The 21,558-nt window shown below is 37.8% G+C and overlaps 1 protein-coding gene across 1 annotated transcript in view; it reads left to right on the top strand.

The window, feature by feature from the left end:
• Nucleotides 1-717: 717 nt before the first annotated feature.
• The window catches only part of LOC100026618 (cytochrome P450 2C23-like), a 38,038-nt gene continuing 17,197 nt past the window's right edge, over nucleotides 718-21,558 (top strand). The window contains exons 1-4 of the mRNA XM_001377126.5: nucleotides 718-912; nucleotides 19,017-19,179; nucleotides 19,456-19,605; nucleotides 20,272-20,432. Coding sequence (XP_001377163.2) covers nucleotides 733-912; nucleotides 19,017-19,179; nucleotides 19,456-19,605; nucleotides 20,272-20,432 — 654 coding nt within the window. The 5' untranslated portion in view covers nucleotides 718-732. The remainder of the gene's footprint in view (nucleotides 913-19,016; nucleotides 19,180-19,455; nucleotides 19,606-20,271; nucleotides 20,433-21,558) is intronic.

Raw genomic sequence — 21,558 nt, 5'->3', positions numbered from 1 at the left:
ACCAGCATGAAAGGTCGGTGTTGAGAAGACTAAAGCTCAGAAGATGCAAAGGGATACAAAAATGATGATACTCAAAACGATGAAAGCAAGAAGAACAAAGAAGGCATAGATGGTGGGCATGGCCCCATGGTCAGGTGGGGTCATTACTCAAAGAGAACAGAAAGAAGTTAGATCATATCAGTGCATATTATGTTGCCACCTTCTCTCACAAGAAGAATCTTCTTAAAGCTGGAGAAAGAAGAATGATGTTAAAGAAGTCAGTTAAGCCCAGTGTAGCTCAGGGGGCAAGGAGATCACACCTAATCTGTTTACTAAAAGGTCAAACCTGCAGGATCTGACAATGTAGACCCAATAACCCCCTTCTCTCAGGATGAATTTCGACATTTATTTTTCTCTTCTTAGTTCAACATATGTCTGAAAGCCAACAGAAATTTGATTATCATCAGCCTATGACCCCTTCCCCCCCAACAAGATAAGCTGGACAACATACTTTTACAGTCCCACTTTGGTGTCAGGGTAGAGTCAGGGACAGATTCCAAAGTAACAAATACATAGACATTACCTTAATAACCTTTTGATAACTAAACTAACCTGAGTTAATATAAAATAAATCTTGTTTGCCTTCAAGGACTATCCTCTTATTGGCTGAGCAGTCCCACCCCATGTTCTCTATGACTGAATATAAGAGACCGAGCTGGTACCTCTGAAAGTTGTAGGACCATCTCTCTGGCAATGGAGCCTTGGGGACTCACCACAACTGTCCTCCTGACTTGTGTCCTTTTTCTGATCTTCTTATCTTTATGGAACTATGGGACCAAAAAGGGGAAGCTCCCACCAGGTCCCACTCCTCTTCCCATTTTTGGAAACCTCCTGCAATTTGATTTCAAGAACATGGTTTCAACAATGTCCAAGGTAAAGGGGATGGATTTGAAGTTTGGATTCAAGCTGCTTGTATTATGGGGTTGAGACACAAAGGCTTCACATGAATAATTGAATCAGGACTCATGTTGATTTAGATTCCTACATAATGGATGGTGTGGCTTTATATTTGATTAGCATTAGCAATGTCAAACTTACACTGAATATCTTGTCAAAGACCTTTGGGTGGCAGCCATCTATGGAGGCATTTAATTACCAAGTTAAGGAGGCACCAGGGAGCTCCTGCAGGCTTTTGAGAAGAAGAATGGCATTGTCAGAACTGTTTTATAGGAATATTAAATTGTTAGTGGTATGGATTATTCACAGCAGAGGAGAAATATTAGAACCTGGAGATTATTGAAAAATAGATTAAAAATAACTTACTATGTGCCTACTATGTGCTCAATACTATGGTGATAACAAAGTAAGAGTTTTCAGCTGCATGCCAGTGGGAAAGGCCTTGTGCTCATTGGGACACATTAACAAATCAAAATATAATACAACACATTTAATGTTATTTTCTGACTCAAAAAAAATCATATCTTTTTCTGACACTGAATCACTGGGCAGTGCCAGGGATTTTGGTGGTGGGACTTTTCTTTTCTAATCTTCTTTGTCTGTGACTGCAGGATGGATAAAAGCAACTGCCAGGTGATTGCTTCCAGGGCTAATTTTGAGGGTGGCTCTTACGGAAGAAGAAACGGTGGTCTACAGATCTTTGTCTCTCCTAGGAATCTTGGGCTTACCTGTCTGACAGGCTCAGGTGTTTAGTAATTGGTATTAGTAAGTGGTGAAAAAGGTAGGATGCTTCTCAGCAGTGATTTCTCCTCATTTAAATGATGATTGGTTTGTGCTGGATGCAGGAGCTACTGATATAAATGGGCCATTCCCAAATACTCTTGAGTAACAGTTCTGGGCTGTCTCTACCAGTTTCCAAGTGGTTTTGCAGTGGTTTGACATGCCTCTTGCATTTCACTTTCTCCTTCCTTTAGGATAACTCACAGAATTAGTCAGTTTATGTGCCTGTCTCACTGACCCATAAAAATAGTCAAAGTCAGGGAGCATGAGAGTCTTAAATTCGGTCAGTGAACATGAGAAGGGTGCAGAGGGAATAGATGTGGGAGATATACAGACTTGCCAATGGCTTATTGAATATTTGTAATAAACAAGAATGAAAAGTCAAGAATGAATCTGTGGTTTAAATCAGGATGAATGGAAGTTCTTCAAAAGTAGCCCACTCCTTGGGGAAGAGAAATGGACAAGTTTAGATGTAGTTTTGGTGTGTGCAGAAACAAATGAGTTGTCTTGCAGACATGTTAAGTGCTAACCACAGAATGATCTGAGGTTTAATTTAGTGAAGATGAGAACAACAGAGTTGTTTTTGAAAGTTCTATTGAAGGGAAAGCAAAATTGACTAAGGGAAAGGATATTTGTTTATATGTTTGGACAATAATGTCCACAACAGATAAGAGGGAGAGCGGTTCATTTATTACTTGATTATAGTTTTCCCTACCAAGAAGAATGATATATACTGGGAATTGCTGGGAAAAAAGAGACAAAAAAAGGATTTGAAATGTCAAATAAGTATATATTTTATCTCAGAGGTAATAGAAATCCACTAAAGTCTGTTGATCAGAGTCGAAAGTGGTATAAACTTTGGTTTTTACTGGCACCTTAGCCAGGAACTGGAAATTTTGAAAAAAAATATTGAATTTAGGGAAACGATACTGAATTCCATTTTCTACTTATTGAATATGGGAAGTCTAAGGATATTCAAGAGAGATAGTAGGTCAACATGTCTATATCTGGAATATATCTCCATAGTGATGATGCAGTTATCAAGAGTGAGAATGTAGAAGGAGAAGAGAAAATGGTCCATGACAGAACCATAGGGAATATCCATGAGTTTGTCATTCATTTTGTAAAATGATCTAGCAAAGAACATAGACTAATCAGACAAGTAAGAAGAAAATAGACAGAGAATGAAAGCAAAGGATTAGAGAAACCCAGATAGAAGAGGGCAGTCAACAGTGAAAAGGTCTAGGAGAATGTGGATTGGGAAATGGCCATCCAGTTTGGCAATTTAGAGACCATTAGTAAATTTGGAGAGATCAATTTATGTTGAATATTGATGATAGAACCATTGCAAAAATTTAAGGAATTAGAGGAGAGGCAACAAGAGTGGACTTTTGAAAGGAGATCATAATCACATCTATATGTGGTTTTTCCCCCCATGACTTCCTATAAATTTCCCATAGGTCATATACCCAACATCTCTAGTTCTTAAATAGTTACCAATGGAACACAAAACTCTACAGTAGAAAAATGCAATGATAGGGATTTCAAAGGAGCAAAACTAAAAGGAATGAAAATACTACTACCTTATCTCATAGCTAATTATTTTATATTCAGTGAATTCATTTAACATTTCATCTTATGTGTACAAAGTGTAAACCTTAAAATTTCTTAGACTCATGAATGTTGGAATTTTCACCATTGGGAAATTTCATACTTGAAAAATTTCCTACTGATAGTAAGAACTCTATTGGAATGTGAAAACCCTTGGCATGGGAGGATCCTTCTCCTCCCTACTTAAGACTACTTCAGGACAGAAACCTTTTGCTAAACAATGGAAAGGGCTTTGACTTATGCTTAAGCATAGAACAGGAAGTTCTTTGAGTCATGATTGATTTTAGAATTGATACAATAGAGATACTTGGAATGACAGAACCAGGTCTTGGGAAATACAATCTCCACCCTACTTAGAATAACAGGATTTAGGAAGGGCTGCAGCAAAGGTCAAGATTTAATTATTTGAGAATATGACCTTCAACAGACATGTGCAAAGCCACAGACCTCTGGGCAGTTCTGGGTTAAACTAGAGCACCATTGGCACAGGGGAGACATTGACAGTGATTGGTAGATGTGAGAACTGAGGGGAGGGAACTTAGATGGTTTCCTTAAAGATAGCTGGGTCTGAGGAGAGAGGAGGAGAGTTTTTTGCTCGGAGGAGGTTTTGCTCTGAGCGAGGTGGCTCTGAAGGAGGACTGAGGAGGTTGCTCTGTGGGAAAACCAGGAGAGAAGGCTGGCTCTGAAGGAGGAGAATTCTCTGGAAACATTTCTTGAAAGGTGGCTCTCTTGAAGGTGGAGCCTGAGGTTGGCATGAGAAGCCTTACCTAGAGAGATCTTGGGTGAGTGATAAAACCAACTCAGTGATTTATTCATTCTTATTCCTTTCTTACTTTCTCTCTTTTTCTATTGATTAATCAGTGTATTATAAATTAAATTTCTCTATAAAACCCAGTTGGCTTGGGCATATTCATAAATTGGGAATATATGCGACAATCTTATATTTATATAAAACCAAGACACAGTAGAAAACATATTTCAGTGGTCATAATTGATATATATATTTCCCTTGCTCCAAAACATTTTAATTATCACAGTTTATGGTTGACCACGAATTTGGTGAGAAAACCCTCAAAATATTTCTGTGAAATCTCTTTCCTTTATTTTTTTTTGCTTTATTACTTGCATATCAGTCAGTCTTGTTTTCTTTTTTTTAACTTGACTTCAAATTTACAGCTGCAAGAATGAGTGAGTAAAAAACCTTTTTTCTCCTTAAATTAAGCTGTTTTAGATCTTAACAACAGGACCCTAAGGTCCTGGCTAGCAATTGCCTAAATTAAGACTAAAAACACCCTGTGGAAAGTTTGTTGCTTTGCCCTGTTACCCATGTGTTTTGTGAAGACTGTTAGAGAAATAATTACAAAATATATATATATATATATATATATATATATATAAATGAGTACTACATTCTTTAACATTTATATGGCAGCTGAAGAATTAGGTGCATTGAGGAATGCAGGATACCTCCAAATTTTTATATTAATAGTTACTGTCATTTTTGTACTCCTAAATACTATATTTAGAGTTGCCAAAATAAAAAATATTGAGGATAAAATAGAAAATATTGAGGATAAAATAGAAAAAATTGAGGATAAAATGCAAGCCCAATTAGAAGACCTAAAATATTTCTTACAGGATCAATTGGCAAATACCCACTCTACCAGAAACAGACCTGTTTCTGAACCTTTGAATGAGGAAATTTCCTTCCCTGAAATAGAGATGGAAAACACCTTCCCTATAGCCCAGTTAACAGACTGCTTCTTTTGTGTAGTGAAAATCTTGACTGAATTTAATCCCCCAAACCCTTCCCCTGCAATTCCAGTTTCTCATGTTCCCTCTCCTACAGAAAACCAAATTCCAATGCAAAGGAGATCTTGTCCTCCTAGAGAAACCTGCCCTTGTCAAACTGACCCACAGGCACAAAATTCAACGAGAGGCCTGTTTCCTCTAAGAGAAGTAGCTGAAATACGACGGAATGGGGATCTGGTGACTTTAAGACATAGGATACCGTTTACTCCCCAAGAAATAAATGAATTTACATGAAATATCCCCACATATGAACAAGATCCTTTTCTAGTAGCAAAAAAGCTGGGAGATATATTTTTTCAGTATAATCCTTCTTACAAGGATGTTGAGAACTTACTACAGGCTTTTTTAAGTGAACGTGAAAAAAATAAAATAATTGCTCATGTCAACAAAACCCAGGGGCGTAATGCAGCATATTGGCCATCTCAGGATCCCGAATGGGAATATAACAATCCTGAGGATTATCTATAACTATACCATTGTAGAGAGGCCATCCTCGCGGCAATGAAGGAATGTGCAGACAGTACAGATAAGTGGACAGAACTTGAAAAAATTAAGCAAAAGGAGGACGAAACACCCTCCAGATTCATGGATAGAATAATCGAGTTTGGGGACAGATACTAAGATTGGGACCTAGCTAAAGAGAGTAGCTTAAGACAAGTTAGAAGGATCTTTGTAAATAACTCTTGCAAAGCAATTAAGAAATATTTTAGAACACAATACCCAAGATGGTCAGATATGGACCTTGAAGAATTGCGAAAAACAGCTATATATGTTTTAAAGGGAAACAAAGAAAAGGAGGAAGAAAATAATGATGACATGGAGGAAATGAAGAAAAAAATGAGATATTTAATAGATAGGATAACTAAATTAGAAAGTGGGCATGATAATGAACCAACAACAATTGCCCCTCTCCAGAAATCCAATTATCAATCCATTACTTGCCACTTCTGTGAGAAGAAGGGCCACAAAATGATGGAATGTAGAACCTTTCTTAAGATGATTGGAAGGAATACACAGTTTAATAATAGCTTTAGAAATAATAACTATAGAAATGATGATAATGGTCATAGAAACCAGAATTCTAGGAATTATAATAATGACCATGGAAATAACAATAATGAATATAGAAATACGAACTTTAGGGGTAATCATGGCTGCAATCTAGACACCACACGCTTCCTCTCCCCCGCACCGAACGAAATAGACTACATCACAGGAGCATAAAAATTACCTTTGGCGGAACAGGACTCCCCAGTATCCCACAGAGGTGAAGGTATGTGGAGCTTGAACATTTCCACACTATAATAACAAGGAGGGAAAGCTTGTACAGAAACGTAAAGTGAGCCACCCTTCCCTCCCCACCTCCCCAACCAAACCAGAGTGAGCTACCTGAGTGCTCACTGGGACAGCGAGTGAGTGGGGAACGTCTATGTCTGGGGGGGGGCACTCCAGGGTCCTTGGGATCTGGGGACAGCCAGGAAAAAAATGTTTCAGGGTGGTTTCATGGGAGAACATGGCGCTGAGCAGGGTGGTCCGTGGAGGTATACTTGGGGGGGTTGCTCTAAACATCTGGGCAGAGCTAACACCAGGGGTGGACCACGCGCTGATTATCTGGGCGCAGCTGAACACCCGGGCAGTTTGGCTGTGATCAGGGACCCAGCTCTCTAAGAAACCTCAGAGGCTGGGAAGAACTAGTCTGAGGCAACCTAAATTCACAGAAAACCCGCCCATATCACCCAGACCCCAGACCAAAAAGGAAAGGGGAATAAAACCACCAAAGGGATGGCTCACATGGCCCAAAATCAAGTCTCCAGGAAGAAAGGAAAAACGTGACTATTGAAAACTTTTATGGTGGAAGTACCCAAGGAAAAGAGGAGAATGAGGAGGAAATCCAAAAAAAATCAGAACATTCCTCCCAAAATGGAAACATTCAACAAGCTCTGGAAGATCTCAAACTGGAACTTATCCAAAAGATGGAAACCTGGAATGAAAAATGGGAGAAAGAGATCAGCAGTCTGACAGATAAGACTGCTCAATTGGAAAAAGAACTCGAAGCATCCAATAGAAGGGCAGACAAAGCTGAAAAGAAAAACCAGTCCCTAATGACCAGAATCAAGCAACTTGAAGAAAGCAAGATGATAAAACAGCAAGAATCAATAAAGCAAACCCCAAAAATTAATGAATTAGAAGAAAACATAAAATATCTCACTGAGAAGGTCACCGATCTCAAAAACAGAGGTACAAGAGAAAACCTACGAATTATTGGGCTCCCAGAAAAACCAGAGATAAACAATAAATTCGATATTATTCTACAGGAGATTATGAAAGAAAATTGCCCCCACGTTCTGGAGCAAGGGGGCAAAGTAGAAATAGAAAGGATTCATAGAACACCTTCTATACTAAATCCCCAAAAGGCAACCCCTAGGAATGTAATTGCCAAATTCAAGAGCTTCCAAGAAAAGGAGAAAATCCTACAAGAAGCCAAGAAGAGGAGCTTCAGATATAAGGGGGCTCCCATAAGGATCACACACGACTTAGCGGCTAACACACTAAGAGACCGCAAAGCATGGAACACGATATTTAGAAAGGCAAGAGAGCTGGGTCTCCAACCAAGAATCAACTACCCAGCAAAACTGACTATATACTTCCAGGGGAAAGTGTGGGCATTCAACAAAATAGAAGATTTCCAAGCATTTGCTAAGAAAAGACCAGAGCTCTGTGGAAAGTTCGATATCCAAGCACAGAAAGCAACAGAAACATGAAAAGGTAAATATGAAAGAAAGGGAAAAGGAGATAAATCTTATCTTTTTCTTTAAGTCAAACTCTCTTCTATAAGGACTACATTTACATCAAATTATATATATTAATCTGTGGGGAAAATGTTTTGTGTAACTATCATAAATTGTAGCATCATAAGAGTAGTTAGAAGAAACATGCATAGGGAAAGATTGGGGCATCAAGAAGATTTGGGGAAAGTGGGGGGCAAAGAAAGGAAAAGGGGGGGGAACTGTCAATAATACTAAGATTAACTTCAAGAAATAGGGGGGGACTCAATAGAATAACCTTTCCCATATAAAGATACACATGGGAAGTGGAGGGGAAGAACTCTCATATGAGAAGGAGAGGAAGAGAGCATGAAGTGGAATTACTTAAACCTTACTCTCAGTGAAATCAAATCTGAGAGGGAAGAACATCTAGATCCAGTGGGATCCTGAATTCTATCTTACCCACTAGGGCAAGAAAGAAAGGAAAATTAAGGAGGGGGAGGGAGGAGGGAGTATAAAAAGGGAGGGGCTAGAAAGGGAAGCATCTCAAGGGAGGGGACTAGGGGGACTGACCTAAAGTAAATCACTGGTTCAAAAGGAAATAGCTAAAGAAGAAAGGTCAGAACTAGGGGAAGATATCAAAATGCCAGCGAATCCACAAATAACAATCATTACTTTGAATGTGAATGGGATGAACTCACCCATAAAACGTAGACAAATAGCAGATTGGATTAGAACCCAAAACCCTACCATATGTTGTCATCAAGAAACACATATGAGGCGGGTTGACACTCACAAGGTTAGAATTAAAGGTTGGAGTAAGACCTTTTGGGCCTCAACTGATAGAAAGAAGACAGGAGTTGCAATCATGATATCTGACAAAGCCAAAGCACAAATAGACCTGATCAAAAGGGATAGGGAAGGTAAATATATTCTGCTAAAAGGGAGTATAGACAATGAGGAAATATCACTAATCAACATGTATGCACCAAATGGTATAACATCCAAATATTTAATAAGAAACTAGGAGAATTGAAGGAGGAAATAGACATTAAAACCATATTAGTGGGAGACTTGAACCAACCACTATCAAATTTAGATAAATCAAACCAAAAAATAAACAAGAAAGAGGTAAAAGAGGTGAATGAAATCTTAGAAAAATTAGAGTTAATAGACATATGGAGAAAAATAAATAGGGACAAAAAGGAATACACCTTCTTTTCAGCACCTCATGGCACATTCACAAAAATAGATCATACACTAGGTCACAGAAACATGGCACTCAAATGCAGAAAAGCAGAAATAATAACTGCAGCCTTTTCAGATCACAAGGCAATAAAAATATTGATCGGCAAGGGTACATGGAGAGCCAAATCAAAAATTAATTGGAAATTAAATAACATGATACTCCAAAATTGGATAGTTAGAGAAGAAATCATAGAAACAATTAATAATTTCATAGAAGAAAATGACAATGGAGAAACATCCTTTCAAACCTTATGGGATGCAGGCAAGGCAGTACTTAGAGGAAAATTCATATCCCTGAGTGCATATATTAACAAATTAGGGAGGACAGAGATCAAGGAATTGGAAATGCAAATCAAAAAACTTGAGAACAAACAAATTAAACACCCCCAGAAGAAAACCATCCTAGTGATCCTAAAAATTAAGGGAGAAATGAATAAAATTGAAAGTGACAGAACTATTGAGCTAATAAACAAGACTAGAAGCTGGTACTTTGAAAAAACAGACAAAATAGACAAAGTACTGGTCAATCTAATTTAAAAAAGGAAAGAAGAAAGGCAAATTAACAACATCAAGGATGAATAAGGGGACATCACCTCCAATTAAGAGGAAATTAAGGCAATCATTAAAAACTACTTTGCCCAACTATATGGCAATAAATATACCAACCTAGGTGATATGGATAAATATTTACAAAAATATAAATTGCCTAGACTAACAGAAGAAGAAATAGTTTTCTTAAATAATCCCATATCAGAAAAAGAATTCCAACAGGCCATCAAAGAACTTCCTAAGAAAAAATCCCCAGGGCCTGATGGATTCACCAGTGAATTCTATCAAACATTCAGAGAACAGTTAATCCCAATACTATACAAACTATTTCACATAATAAGCAAAGAGGGAGTTTTACCAAACTCCTTTTATGACACAAACATGGTACTAATTCCAAAGCCAGGAAGGCCAAAAACAGAGAAAGAAAATTATAGACCAATCTCCCTAATGAATATAGATGCAAAAATCTTAAATAGGATACTGGCAAAAAGACTCCATCAAGTGATCAGAAGGGTCATCCACCATGATCAAGTAGGATTTATCCCAGGGATGCAGGGCTGGTTCAATATTAGGAAAACTATCCACATAAATGACCACATCAACAAGCAAACCAACAAGAACCACATGATTATCTCAATAGATGCAGAAAAACCTTTGATAAAATACAACACCCATTCCTACTAAAAACACTAGAAAGCATAGGAATAGAAGGGTCATTCTTAAAAATAATAAACAGTATATATCTAAAAGCATCAGCTAATATCATCTGCAATGGGGATAAACTAAATGCATTCCCATTAAGATCAGGAGTGAAACAAGGATGCCCATTATCACCTCTACTATTTGACATTGTACTAGAAACACTAGCAGTAGCAATTAGAGTAGAAAAAGAAATTGAAGGCATTAAAATAGGCAAGGAGGAGACCAAATTATCGCTCTTTGCAGATCACATGATGGTCTACTTAAAGAATCCTAGAGATTCAACCAAAAAGCTAATCGAAATAATGAACAACTTTAGCAAAGTTGTAGGGTACAAAATAAACCCACATAAGTCATCAGCATTTCTATATAATTCCAACACAGCTCAGCAGCAAGAACTAGAAAGAGAAATCCCATTCAAAATTACCTTAGACAAAATAAAATATGTAGGAATCTATCTCCCGAGACAAACACAGGATCTATATGAACACAACTTCAAAACACTTTCCACACAACTAAAACTAGACTTGAATAATTGGAAAACATTAACTGCTCATGGGTAGGATGAGCCAATATAATAAAATGACCATCCTACCCAAACTCATCTATCTATTTAGTGCCATACCCATGGAACTTCCAAAAATTTTTTTTACTGATTTAGAAATAACCATAACAAAGTTCATTTGGAAGAACAAAAGATCAAGGATATCCAGGGAAATAATGAAAAAAAAATACAAAGGAAGGGGGTCTTGCAGTCCCAGATCTCAGACTATATTATAAAGCAGTGGTCATCAAAACAATTTGGTGCTGGCTAAGAGACAGAAAGTAAATAGACTGTGGACAAGCAACTTCAGCAAGACAGTATATGTCAAACCCAAAGATCCAAGCTTTTGGGACAAAAATCCACTATTTCATAAAAACTGCTGGGAAAATTGGAGGACAGTGTGGGAAAGATTAGGTTTAGATCAACACCTCACACCCTACACCAAGATAAATTCAAAATGGGTGAATGACTTGAACATAAAGAAGGAAACTATAAGAAAATTAGGCGAACACAGAATAGTATACATGTCAGACCTTTGGGAAGGGAAAGACTTCAAAACCAAGCACGAATTAGAAAGAGTTACAAAATGCAAAATAAATAATCTGGATTACATCAAATTAAAAAGGTTTTGTACAAACAAAACCAATGTAACCAAAATCAGAAGGGTAGCAACAAATTGGGAAACAATCTTCATAAAAACCTCTGACAAAGGTTTAATTACTCAAATTTATAAAGAATTAAATCAATTGTACAAAAAATCAAGCCATTCTCCAATTGACAAATGGGCAAGGGACATGGATAGGCAGTTCTCAGATAAAGAAATCAAAACTATTAATAAGCACATGAAAAAGTGCTCTACATCTCTTATAATCAGAGAGATGCAAATCAAAACAACTCTGAGGTATCACCTCACATCTAGCAGATTGGCTAACATGACAGCAAAGGAAAGTAATGAATGCTGGAGGGGATGTGGCAACGTGGGGACATTAATTCATTGCTGGTGGAGTTTGAATTGATCCAACCATTCTGGAGGGCAGTTTGGAACTATGCCCAAAGGGTGATAAAAGACTGTCTGCCCTTTGATCCAGCTATAAGAGATAATAAGGAAAAAGACCTGTACAAGAATATTCATAGCTGCACTCTTTGTGGTGGCCAAAAATTGGAAAACGAGGGGATGCCGATCAATTGGGGAATGGCTGAACAAATTGTGGTATATGTTGGTGATGGAATACTATTGTGCTAAAAGGAATAATAAAGTAGAGGAATTCCATGGAGACTGGAACAACCTCCAGGAAGTGATGCAGAGCGAAAGGAGCAGAACCAGGAAAACATTGTACACAGAGACTGATACACTGTGGTACAATCGAAGGTGATGGACTTCTCCATTAGTATCAATGCAATGTCCCTGAACAATCTGCAGGGATCTAAAAAATACTACCTACAAGCAGAGGATAAACTGTGGGAGTAAAAACACAGATGAAAAGCAACTGCTTGACTACAGGGTTGGAGGGGATAAGACTGAGGAGAGACTCTAAATGAACACTATAATGCAAATTACAACAACAGGGAAATGGGTTCAAGTCAAGAACACATGTGATAACCAGTGGAATCGTGCTTCGGCTATGGGAGAGGGATGGGGGGGGGAAGGAGAGGAAAAGAAAATGAGCTTTGTTTCCAGTGAATAATGTATGGAAACGACCAAATAAAATAATGTTTAAAAATTTTAAAAAAAAAAGAAGTATGATCTACCTACATTTTCACAAAATACTTAAAAAAAAAAAGAAAGAAGAACTTTAGAAGAACTTTAGAAACCAGGATTATAGAAATAGGAATTGGGAAAATAATGGCAATGCTCCAAATGAAGAAAATTATAATGATAATGAACAACAACAATATATGAGAAATGGAGCTCGTCCAAAAAATACTCGAGGTACTAATGACCCTCAGAGAGGTGCCCTTCAGGGGGGTGCCCAAGGAATATCCCAAACACAATGATGGTGTCCAGGGGGGGCTGGGTCACAGGAATCAGAGGATACAACCTTTGATTTCCCGGACTCTGTTGTCCTACTACCTGTTGTCCCTATCCACTGCCCTCCCCATACTAATGAACCCCATGTTACCTTAAAGGTGGGTAACAGCTATTATGATTGTTTATTAGACACCGGAGCTTCCTGGTCTGTATTAAAGAGAACAAAGAATAACAATGTTATTCTTTTGGCTCAGAGAATGTAATGGGAGTATCAGGAATTACCCAAAGAGTTAAAAGACTTCCTCCTAGAATGGTGTCTGTAGGACCCCTCGAGGTACAACACTCCTTCCTTTTGATGCCTGACTCCCCTTTAAATTTGCTGGGGAGGGACCTTCTATGCAAACTCAGAGCCACAATAACCTGCTTCCCAGATGGCTCATTATCATTAGAAGTACCAGAGGAATCTTTAAATTTACTCCCTGTAATTCTCTCAGAGAGTCAGGAAAAAAAAGAACATCCCGTCTTTGCAATACCTAAAGATATACTGGAGTCTCTTTGGGCCACATCTTCTTCCAATGTAGGTTTACTTAAGTTGGCTGTTCCTGTGCAGATAAAAACTAAATTTAGCCCACCTCCTTCCATCCCTCAGTATCCCCTCTCAAAGGAGGCAATTGAGGGTATTATACCAGTTATTAACTCATTAATAGAACAGGGAATAATAATCCCTTGCAAATCTGAATACAACACGCCCATCCTGCCAATTAAAAAACCAAAAAAGGGCCTGATGGCAAACACCTCTATAGATTCGTACAGGATCTAAGGGCAGTGAATAATCACGTTATAAAGAGACACTCCATAGTTTCTAACATACATACTATTATTTCATCTATTCCTAGCACAGCTACATACTTTACAGTAGTAGACTTGTGTTCAGCTTTTTTTTCCATACCAATACATGAGCACTCCAGGCATATTTTTGCTTTCACCTGGAAGGGCTCACAATATACCTGGTGTCGGCTGCCACAGGGTTATGTCGAAAGTCCGAGCTTATTTGAGCAAATTTTGAGCCAAGACACAGACAATATAACATTTAAAAATAGCAAATTAATCAAATATGTAGATGATCTACTCTTGGCTTCAGCAGATGCAAAAACATGTCAAGAAGATAGCAAACACCTTCTTTTGGAATTGCACAAAAGAGGACATAAAATCTTCAAGGATAAAGTTCAATGGTGTCTCCAAAAAGTAGAATATTTGGGATTCATCTTGACTGAGGGTGCTCGTTATATTTCTCCAAAACGAATTGAGAATATTCAAAAATTGAGTGCTCCTACGACTAAGAAACAGCTGAGAGCAATTTTTAGGAGCAACAGGGTTTTGTAGACAATGGATTCCTTGCTATGGGGAAATTACTAAACCCCTTATAGCATTAACAAAGGATTCAGTTCCTGAACCCCTCAAATTAGAGCCTGAACACTTGTCAGCTCTATCAGATCTAAAAAAGGCTATCATGTCTGTCCCTGCTCTAGGCATCCCAGATTACAACAAGCCATTTACTTTATATGTGCATGAGCGAAGAGGAGTAGCCTCTGGCGTGTTAACTCAGACTTTGGGACCTTCTCAGAGCCCAATTGCTTATTATTCTGCCCAACTAGACCCAGTAGCAGCAGGAGTACCACCATGCCTTAGAGGAATAGCTGCTACAGCCTTACTAGTAACAAAAACCATTGATTTAGTATTGGGATGTCCATTAACAATAATGTGCCCACATGAGATTGAAGCATTATTGATAAAACATAGAACACAGGCATTCTCGGATCAGAGAATTACAAGGTATGAAATAACCTTATTAAATAGTGAAAATATTACCTTGAAACGCTGTTCAACTCTTAACCCTGCCACCTTGCTTCCAGATTTACCTACTTCAAGAGAACCATTACATAACTGTGAAACATTAGTGTCCATGGTAGAAAAGCCTCGAGATAATCTCTTGGACACTCCCTTAGACAATGCAGATCTGATTTTATTTACAGATGGTTCCTCTTTTATGAGGGATGGCATACGTTTCACTGTAGCTGCTGTAGACTCAGAATTTGCCACTGAATGATCAGCTTCACTACCTTCTATCATTAGCACTCAAGGAGCAGAACTCATAGCTCTAAAACAAGCTTGTATAATTGCCAAGGATAAAAAGGCAACAATTTATACGGATTCTAGATATGTTTTTGGCACTTGTCACTCAGTTGGGATGCTATGGCTCCAGAGAGGATTTTTAACCTCAGCTGGAAAATCCATAGCTAATGCAGAAATTATTAATGAAGTTCTTTCTGCTCTCAAACTGCCTAAAGCCCTAGCTGTAGTTCAGTGCTCTGCCCATACAGGTGGCACTGACCCTGTCTCTAGAGGAAATGACCGAGCAGATACCCCTGTAAAACTAGCAGCCATAGAAGGACCTGGATTAATTTTAACATTAACAACCACTGATAATTTAAATTTATCACTTTCCTATAATGAAAAGGAAGTGGAAAAATGGAAACAAAAATTTAAAGCAAAACAGATTAATGGAGTATGGGTGTCATCTGAAGGAAAACCCCTGCTCCCTAGAAGTTTCTATAACCAAATTTGCCAATCTATTCATAAAAATGGTCATTTTGGCACCCAGGGCATCGTGGACTCTTTCAAGAGGGTATGGCTAGCCCCTGGTATAACTACTGTAGCCTCTAAAGTATGTTCAGCCTGCCCTATCTGCCAGGCATATAACCAACATGCATATCGTGGAAAAGCCTTTGGGGGACGCCCTCTGGCTTACACACCTTTTGAACATCTACAGATAGATTTCATAACGATGCCAAAGGCGGGACATTATAAATTTTGTCTAGTAACTGTAGATCAACTAACCAGATGGCCGGAAGCATTTCCTACAACCCGAGCCACAGCAGATTTTGTTGCAAAGATACTTTTAAAGGAAATTATTCATCGTTTTGGCCTGCCAGCAAGTATTGACTCCGATAGAGGGAGTCATTTTACCGATTCTGTCTTAAACCAAATATATTCTTGCTTGGGGATAACTCCAAAATTCCATGTTCCATATCACCCCCAGAGCTCAGGCCAAGTGGAGAGGATGAATAAAGAACTTAAGACTATGAATGGCAAATTATGCACTGAGACCCATTTAAAATGGCCTGAAATTCTCCCTGTGGCCCTATTTTATCTTAGAAGCAGGCCTAGAGGAGACTTACATATTTCACCATTTGAGATGCTTTTTGGACATCCGCCTATACAGGCTAAGCCTTTCTCCCCGGCTTATACATCGCTATTAGGGGGAGATATTACTATTGCTTCCTATATACAGGAGTTACAGCACAAAGTACATGAACTTCATGAATCCGGAGCTGCAGTGCAAGCCAGACCATTAGACTTTTCTCTGCATGACCTGAACCCAGGAGATAAAGTTTATATCAAGAATTTCAAGCAAACTGGAGCAACTCAACCTTCATGGGAAGGACCATTCCAAATATTATTAACTACTCCAACATCTATAAAGATTGGAGAAAGGGACTCTTGGATTCACTGCTCACATGTGAAGAAAGCATCTTCTGCTGAGACTGATTGACTCTATCCTATCATATGAATTGTGACTATATCTTATCATATGAATTGGAGATAATAATCCATAGACAAATGGATGCTGATTTTTCAAGAATATATTGAATTACTGATTTTTTTTCTTAATTTTATTATTTCTTTTCTTTTCTTTTTTATCAGAATATTTGATTTTTTTCTCATTTTTGTACTGAAGGTACACATAATTAATATTAATATTATTTTTTTTCCTGCAGTAATACAAGTTAATATATATACTCTTGCTATAATATCAATATATGCCTAAAAGCTTTAAACTATGGGAACCTGTAATTTATTGATAAAATATTATAGGATTGTGGTTAATGTTTGTGTCTGATTCCAGGAAAAGGGATAAAAACAAGGAGCACAGACTAAACCTGAATAGTGCCAATAGAGCACACAAGAAATATTAAAGTGAGATCGAGGTTGCGATGCTTAACTTATGTTTAAGTCATAGGACTTCCTTGTATCTGCACTCTTTTCGAAGTACTCAAACAACTTCAAAGCTTGACTATCATACTGGCTCCCTATATCCCTGAGGAAAAAAAATCAGATGAGGGAATGACATTTCCCCATCAAAATAGAATTCTAATTCTTTTCTTCTTTTATTATGGCAACTTCTTGTAATCTTGGCTACAATTGGCTACGTGAAATATTACTGCATTCTGTCCTACATACTTGTGGGATAGAAATTACTTTAAACTGGACCTATATAAGGTCTATTTTGAATTTTTCTTATGTTTTTGATTATTTTTCTATTCTTTTGATAATTGACACATACACCCCCATAACTGAACATTGCATTCTGAGCTAAACTTGATATTTTTTAATACTTACTTTAGGGGGGATTGTATTTTAATTTAAAATCTAAGAATTTTTGAATTTTTTTGTTTGAGATTGTATTTTTATAAAAATCCAAGAATTTTGAATTTTGTTTAAGATTTTACTGTTAAAAAAATTAAAGATTTTGATTCTGGTCGAGAAAAGATCTTCAAAAAAGAAACTTGAAACTTTTATATCCAGAGAATGAACTATTGCAGAAAGATGCCGAAAACCTACACTTTATCAAGAAGATCAAGAATGAACTTTGGATATGATTGATTGGACTGAACTTTTGATTGAACATTTATTGTAATTGTACACATTTATGCCAAAGGGGACTGCCCCTAATTTGGCTTTCTGTCAATGTGCCTAGCAAAACATTTGTTTTGCTTTCTTTTCTTTTCTATTTCCTCTCTCACTAATCTAATTCTCTTAGAAAATTGAATATTGTGTATATCTTTAGTTAGAATTGAATTCAGAATTACAAAATTGATTATGTTGTTTGATCAATGGGGAGACTGGTCTCCCATGATCATCAGGGGGGATTGTAAACCTTAAAATTTCTTAGACGTATGAATGTTGGAAATTTCACCATTGGGAAATTTCATACTTGAAAAATTTCCTACTGATAGTAAGAACTCTATTGGAATGTGAAAACCCTTGGCATGGGAGGGTCCTTCTCCTCCCTACTTAAGACTACTTTAGGACAGAAACCTTTTGCTAAACAATGGAAAGGGCTTTGACCTATGCTTAAGCATAGAAAAGGAAGTTTCTTTGAGTCATGATTGATTTTAGAATTGATACAATAGAGATACTTGGAATGACAGAACCAGGTCTTGGGAAATACAATCTCCACCCTACTTAGAATAACAGGATTTAGGAAGGGCTGCAGCAAAGGTCAAGATTTAATTATTTGAGAATATGACCTTCAACAGACATGTGCAAAGCCACAGACCTCTGGGCAGTCCTGGGTTAAACTAGAGCACCATTGGCACAGGGGAGACATTGACAGTGATTGGTAGATGTGAGAACTGAGGGGAGGGAACTTAGATGGTTTCCTTAAAGATAGCTGGGTCTGAGGAGAGAGGAGGAGAGTTTTTTGCTCGGAGGAGGTTTTGCTCTGAGCGAGGTGGCTCTGAAGGAGGACTGAGGAGGTTGCTCTGTGGGAAAACCAGGAGAGAAGGCTGGCTCTGAAGGAGGAGAATTCTCTGGAAACATTTCTTGAAAGGTGGCTCTCTTGAAGGTGGAGCCTGAGGTTGGTATGAGAAGCCTTACCTAGAGAGATCTTGGGTGAGTGATAAAACCAACTCAGTGATTTATTCATTCTTATTCCTTTCTTACTTTCTCTCTTTTTCTATTGATTAATCAGTGTATTATAAATTAAATTTCTCTATAAAACCCAGTTGGCTTGGGCATATTCATAAATTGGGAATATATGCGACAATCTTATATTTATATAAAACCAAGACACAGTAGAAAACATATTTCAGCGGTCATAATTGATATATATATTTCCCTTGCTCCAAAACATTTTAATTATCACAACAGCTACTCACATATACACAGACATATGGCATGATGTGATATAGTTGTGGCGATAGACTTCAGCTTTTTGAAGTTTCACACTAACCTCTATTTCTTGGCATTCTTTTCATAGCTGGCTAAAAAATACGGCTCCATATATACTCTTTATTTTGGAACGCAGTGTGTTGTGGTGCTATATGGATATAACATTGTGAAGGAAGCTCTAATTGATAAAGGAGATATTTTTATGGAGAGGGGAAATGTACCGATATTTGAAGATATAGTTAAAGGACAAGGTAAGCTTAGTTTATTCAAGTCAGTGAAAAACAAAAAAAGGTATGGTAGAATATATCATATCAAGTATATATCCATAGAGCAGTTAATGACTTCTATTTTTAACATTCTATTCCAGAACATAGCACAAGGTCTTCAAGTGGTAGAGATCTGATACCTACCATGTTGCACTAAACTCTGTCTGAAATGAGTTAAACTAGAAATTCCTTAGCTACCATGCACAGTGTCCACCTTTTGCCTTGATTTTTAGAATGACCCACATCTTCTCCATTGTCTAGGAGTTGTTTTCAGTCATGGAGAAAAGTGGAAACAAATCAGGAAATTTTCTTTGATGACACTAAGGAACTTTGGGATGGGGAAGAGAACCATTGAAGAGAGAGTTCAGGAGGAAGCCCAATGCCTGGTGGAGGAACTCAAGAAGACAAAAGGTTGGCTTTCAGTTCTTGTCTTCTGAGTCTGTGGGGTCTCACTACTCACACATTCTAGTCCTATGTACTACATGCTTTGGGGTCATTCAAAGCATTAGGTCCTAGAAAATCCCCCAGGAACGTATACAGAGATAATGCAAGTAAGCAAACGATCACCATTTATTTCTAGCACCCACTAGCGCTGCCCCAAAGAAGGGGGCACACTGGCTTTGATGGGGGAACACCTTTTATAGTATAGGGGGCTAGCATGAAATGTTGAACAATAGGATATCGTGATTTGGCAGTTGCAGCTAGCTGAGGGGTTTACAATACAGGGAGTGTCTGCTTAGCTGCTGGAAAGGTTATGCTGACTTGGGCAAGAGTTTACTCCTGGCCTCCAGAGGGAGGTTGTTCTGACATCCTTCAAAAGTCTCTGCCTTGGTCCATTGACTAGTCAACCATTCTATTTAGCTATAGAACTCCCTTCTTGCTTTTCTTATTCAGATATTACATCTTATCTATCTAGCCTCCCTCCAATGCATAAAAGAAACTATCCAGGAAAATAATCCGAGAGGAATTAAACACCAAATCTAGGTATGAACAGAAGAGACCCCAATTTCTACTTGATAGGAGACATTGCTGATAAGGCTGTTTTTTTCTACTTTTGGTAATTTTTTTCAACATTAGGTCAGCCTAATGATCCCACCTTCATCCTTGGCTGTGCTCCATGCAATGTGATCTGCTCTATACTTTTCCGTGAACGATTCAACTACAAAGATGAGAAATTTCTATATTTGATAGGCTTATTAAATGAAAACTTTCAACTGTTTGCCAAACCATGGATACAGGTAAGGTCAGAGGGGTCTTCTTATTTTGTGACTGATGAATTTCTGCAACAGGATCAGTATATCACACACTCATATAATGTTATATAAATACTAGCTATTATGAATGCAACTACTACTATTATTACTGCTCCAAGGAGGAAACTGAGATAAAGAGAGCTGGCATGATTTCCTGGAGTTTACCAAGTAGGTCACAGGGTCACAGGGTCACATGCATGCTGATCTAGCTGTTCTGACTTCAAATCCAATGATCTTCTTCTCTTAATCATTATCTGAAGAAAAGATAAACTCATCTTCACAGCAGAGCTGTGAACTAGTCTTAAAAAAGAAATAGGAATCTTGGAACACTTTAAGTTTTTTTTGCCAATTTGACGAATTTCACACCATTGTCAGCTGAAGTCTTCACTTGTTGGTAAGGAGAGGATATGGTGGTCAATTTATGAAATGATGGCCTTAGTTTCCCTTTTGAGTTTTGAATTGGTCAGAGAGGATCCTGTTCTCCACTCAACACTCCCTCAAATTCATCTGATTACTATCAATGCCACCTGGAGAAATTAAGTACTTTGGCTTCAGAGGGGCATAATGTAGGCTTTCTCAAGATGGAGCAAAGAGTTTCCAATTTATCTATCATTCTTGACTCTCCAATTATGGCACCACATTAACTCTTGATTCTTATCTGTTTAATTCACATACTCAATATACTTTATGACAGAGCCATGCTGGATCATTCACAGTCCTACAGTCTACTCCTGTGCTTCTTTCATTTAGGAGATTTGTTTCTCCTGTCCAATATTCCTTGAATGTCCATCAGGTTCCCTCTTCAGCTGTTGAATTTCTGCCCATCCTTTAAAATCCCACTCTAATGCCACCTACTTCATGAAGCCTCCCTTATTCCCTGGGATTAACAATGTTTTTATTCTTTGGATATCCCATAGATTATTATATGCTTCCTCCTGATGCACTAGTCATGTATGACTTACTTTAGAGTTATGTATCCCTGGTTGCCCCATTCTTCTTCTAGAATTTGAACTCCACATGGGTAGAAATTGTATCTTTTAGGAAATTTGTATCTCTCTCAACATCTAATATATGATCCTACATTGATAAGGTACTTATTTAGTATTTGTTG

This window comes from Monodelphis domestica, chromosome 1 (genome assembly GCF_027887165.1).
Source record: "Monodelphis domestica isolate mMonDom1 chromosome 1, mMonDom1.pri, whole genome shotgun sequence".
Taxonomy (NCBI): Eukaryota; Metazoa; Chordata; class Mammalia; order Didelphimorphia; family Didelphidae; genus Monodelphis; species Monodelphis domestica.
Note: the sequence above shows the minus strand (reverse complement) of the source record. Positions and strands in the feature narration are given on the sequence as shown.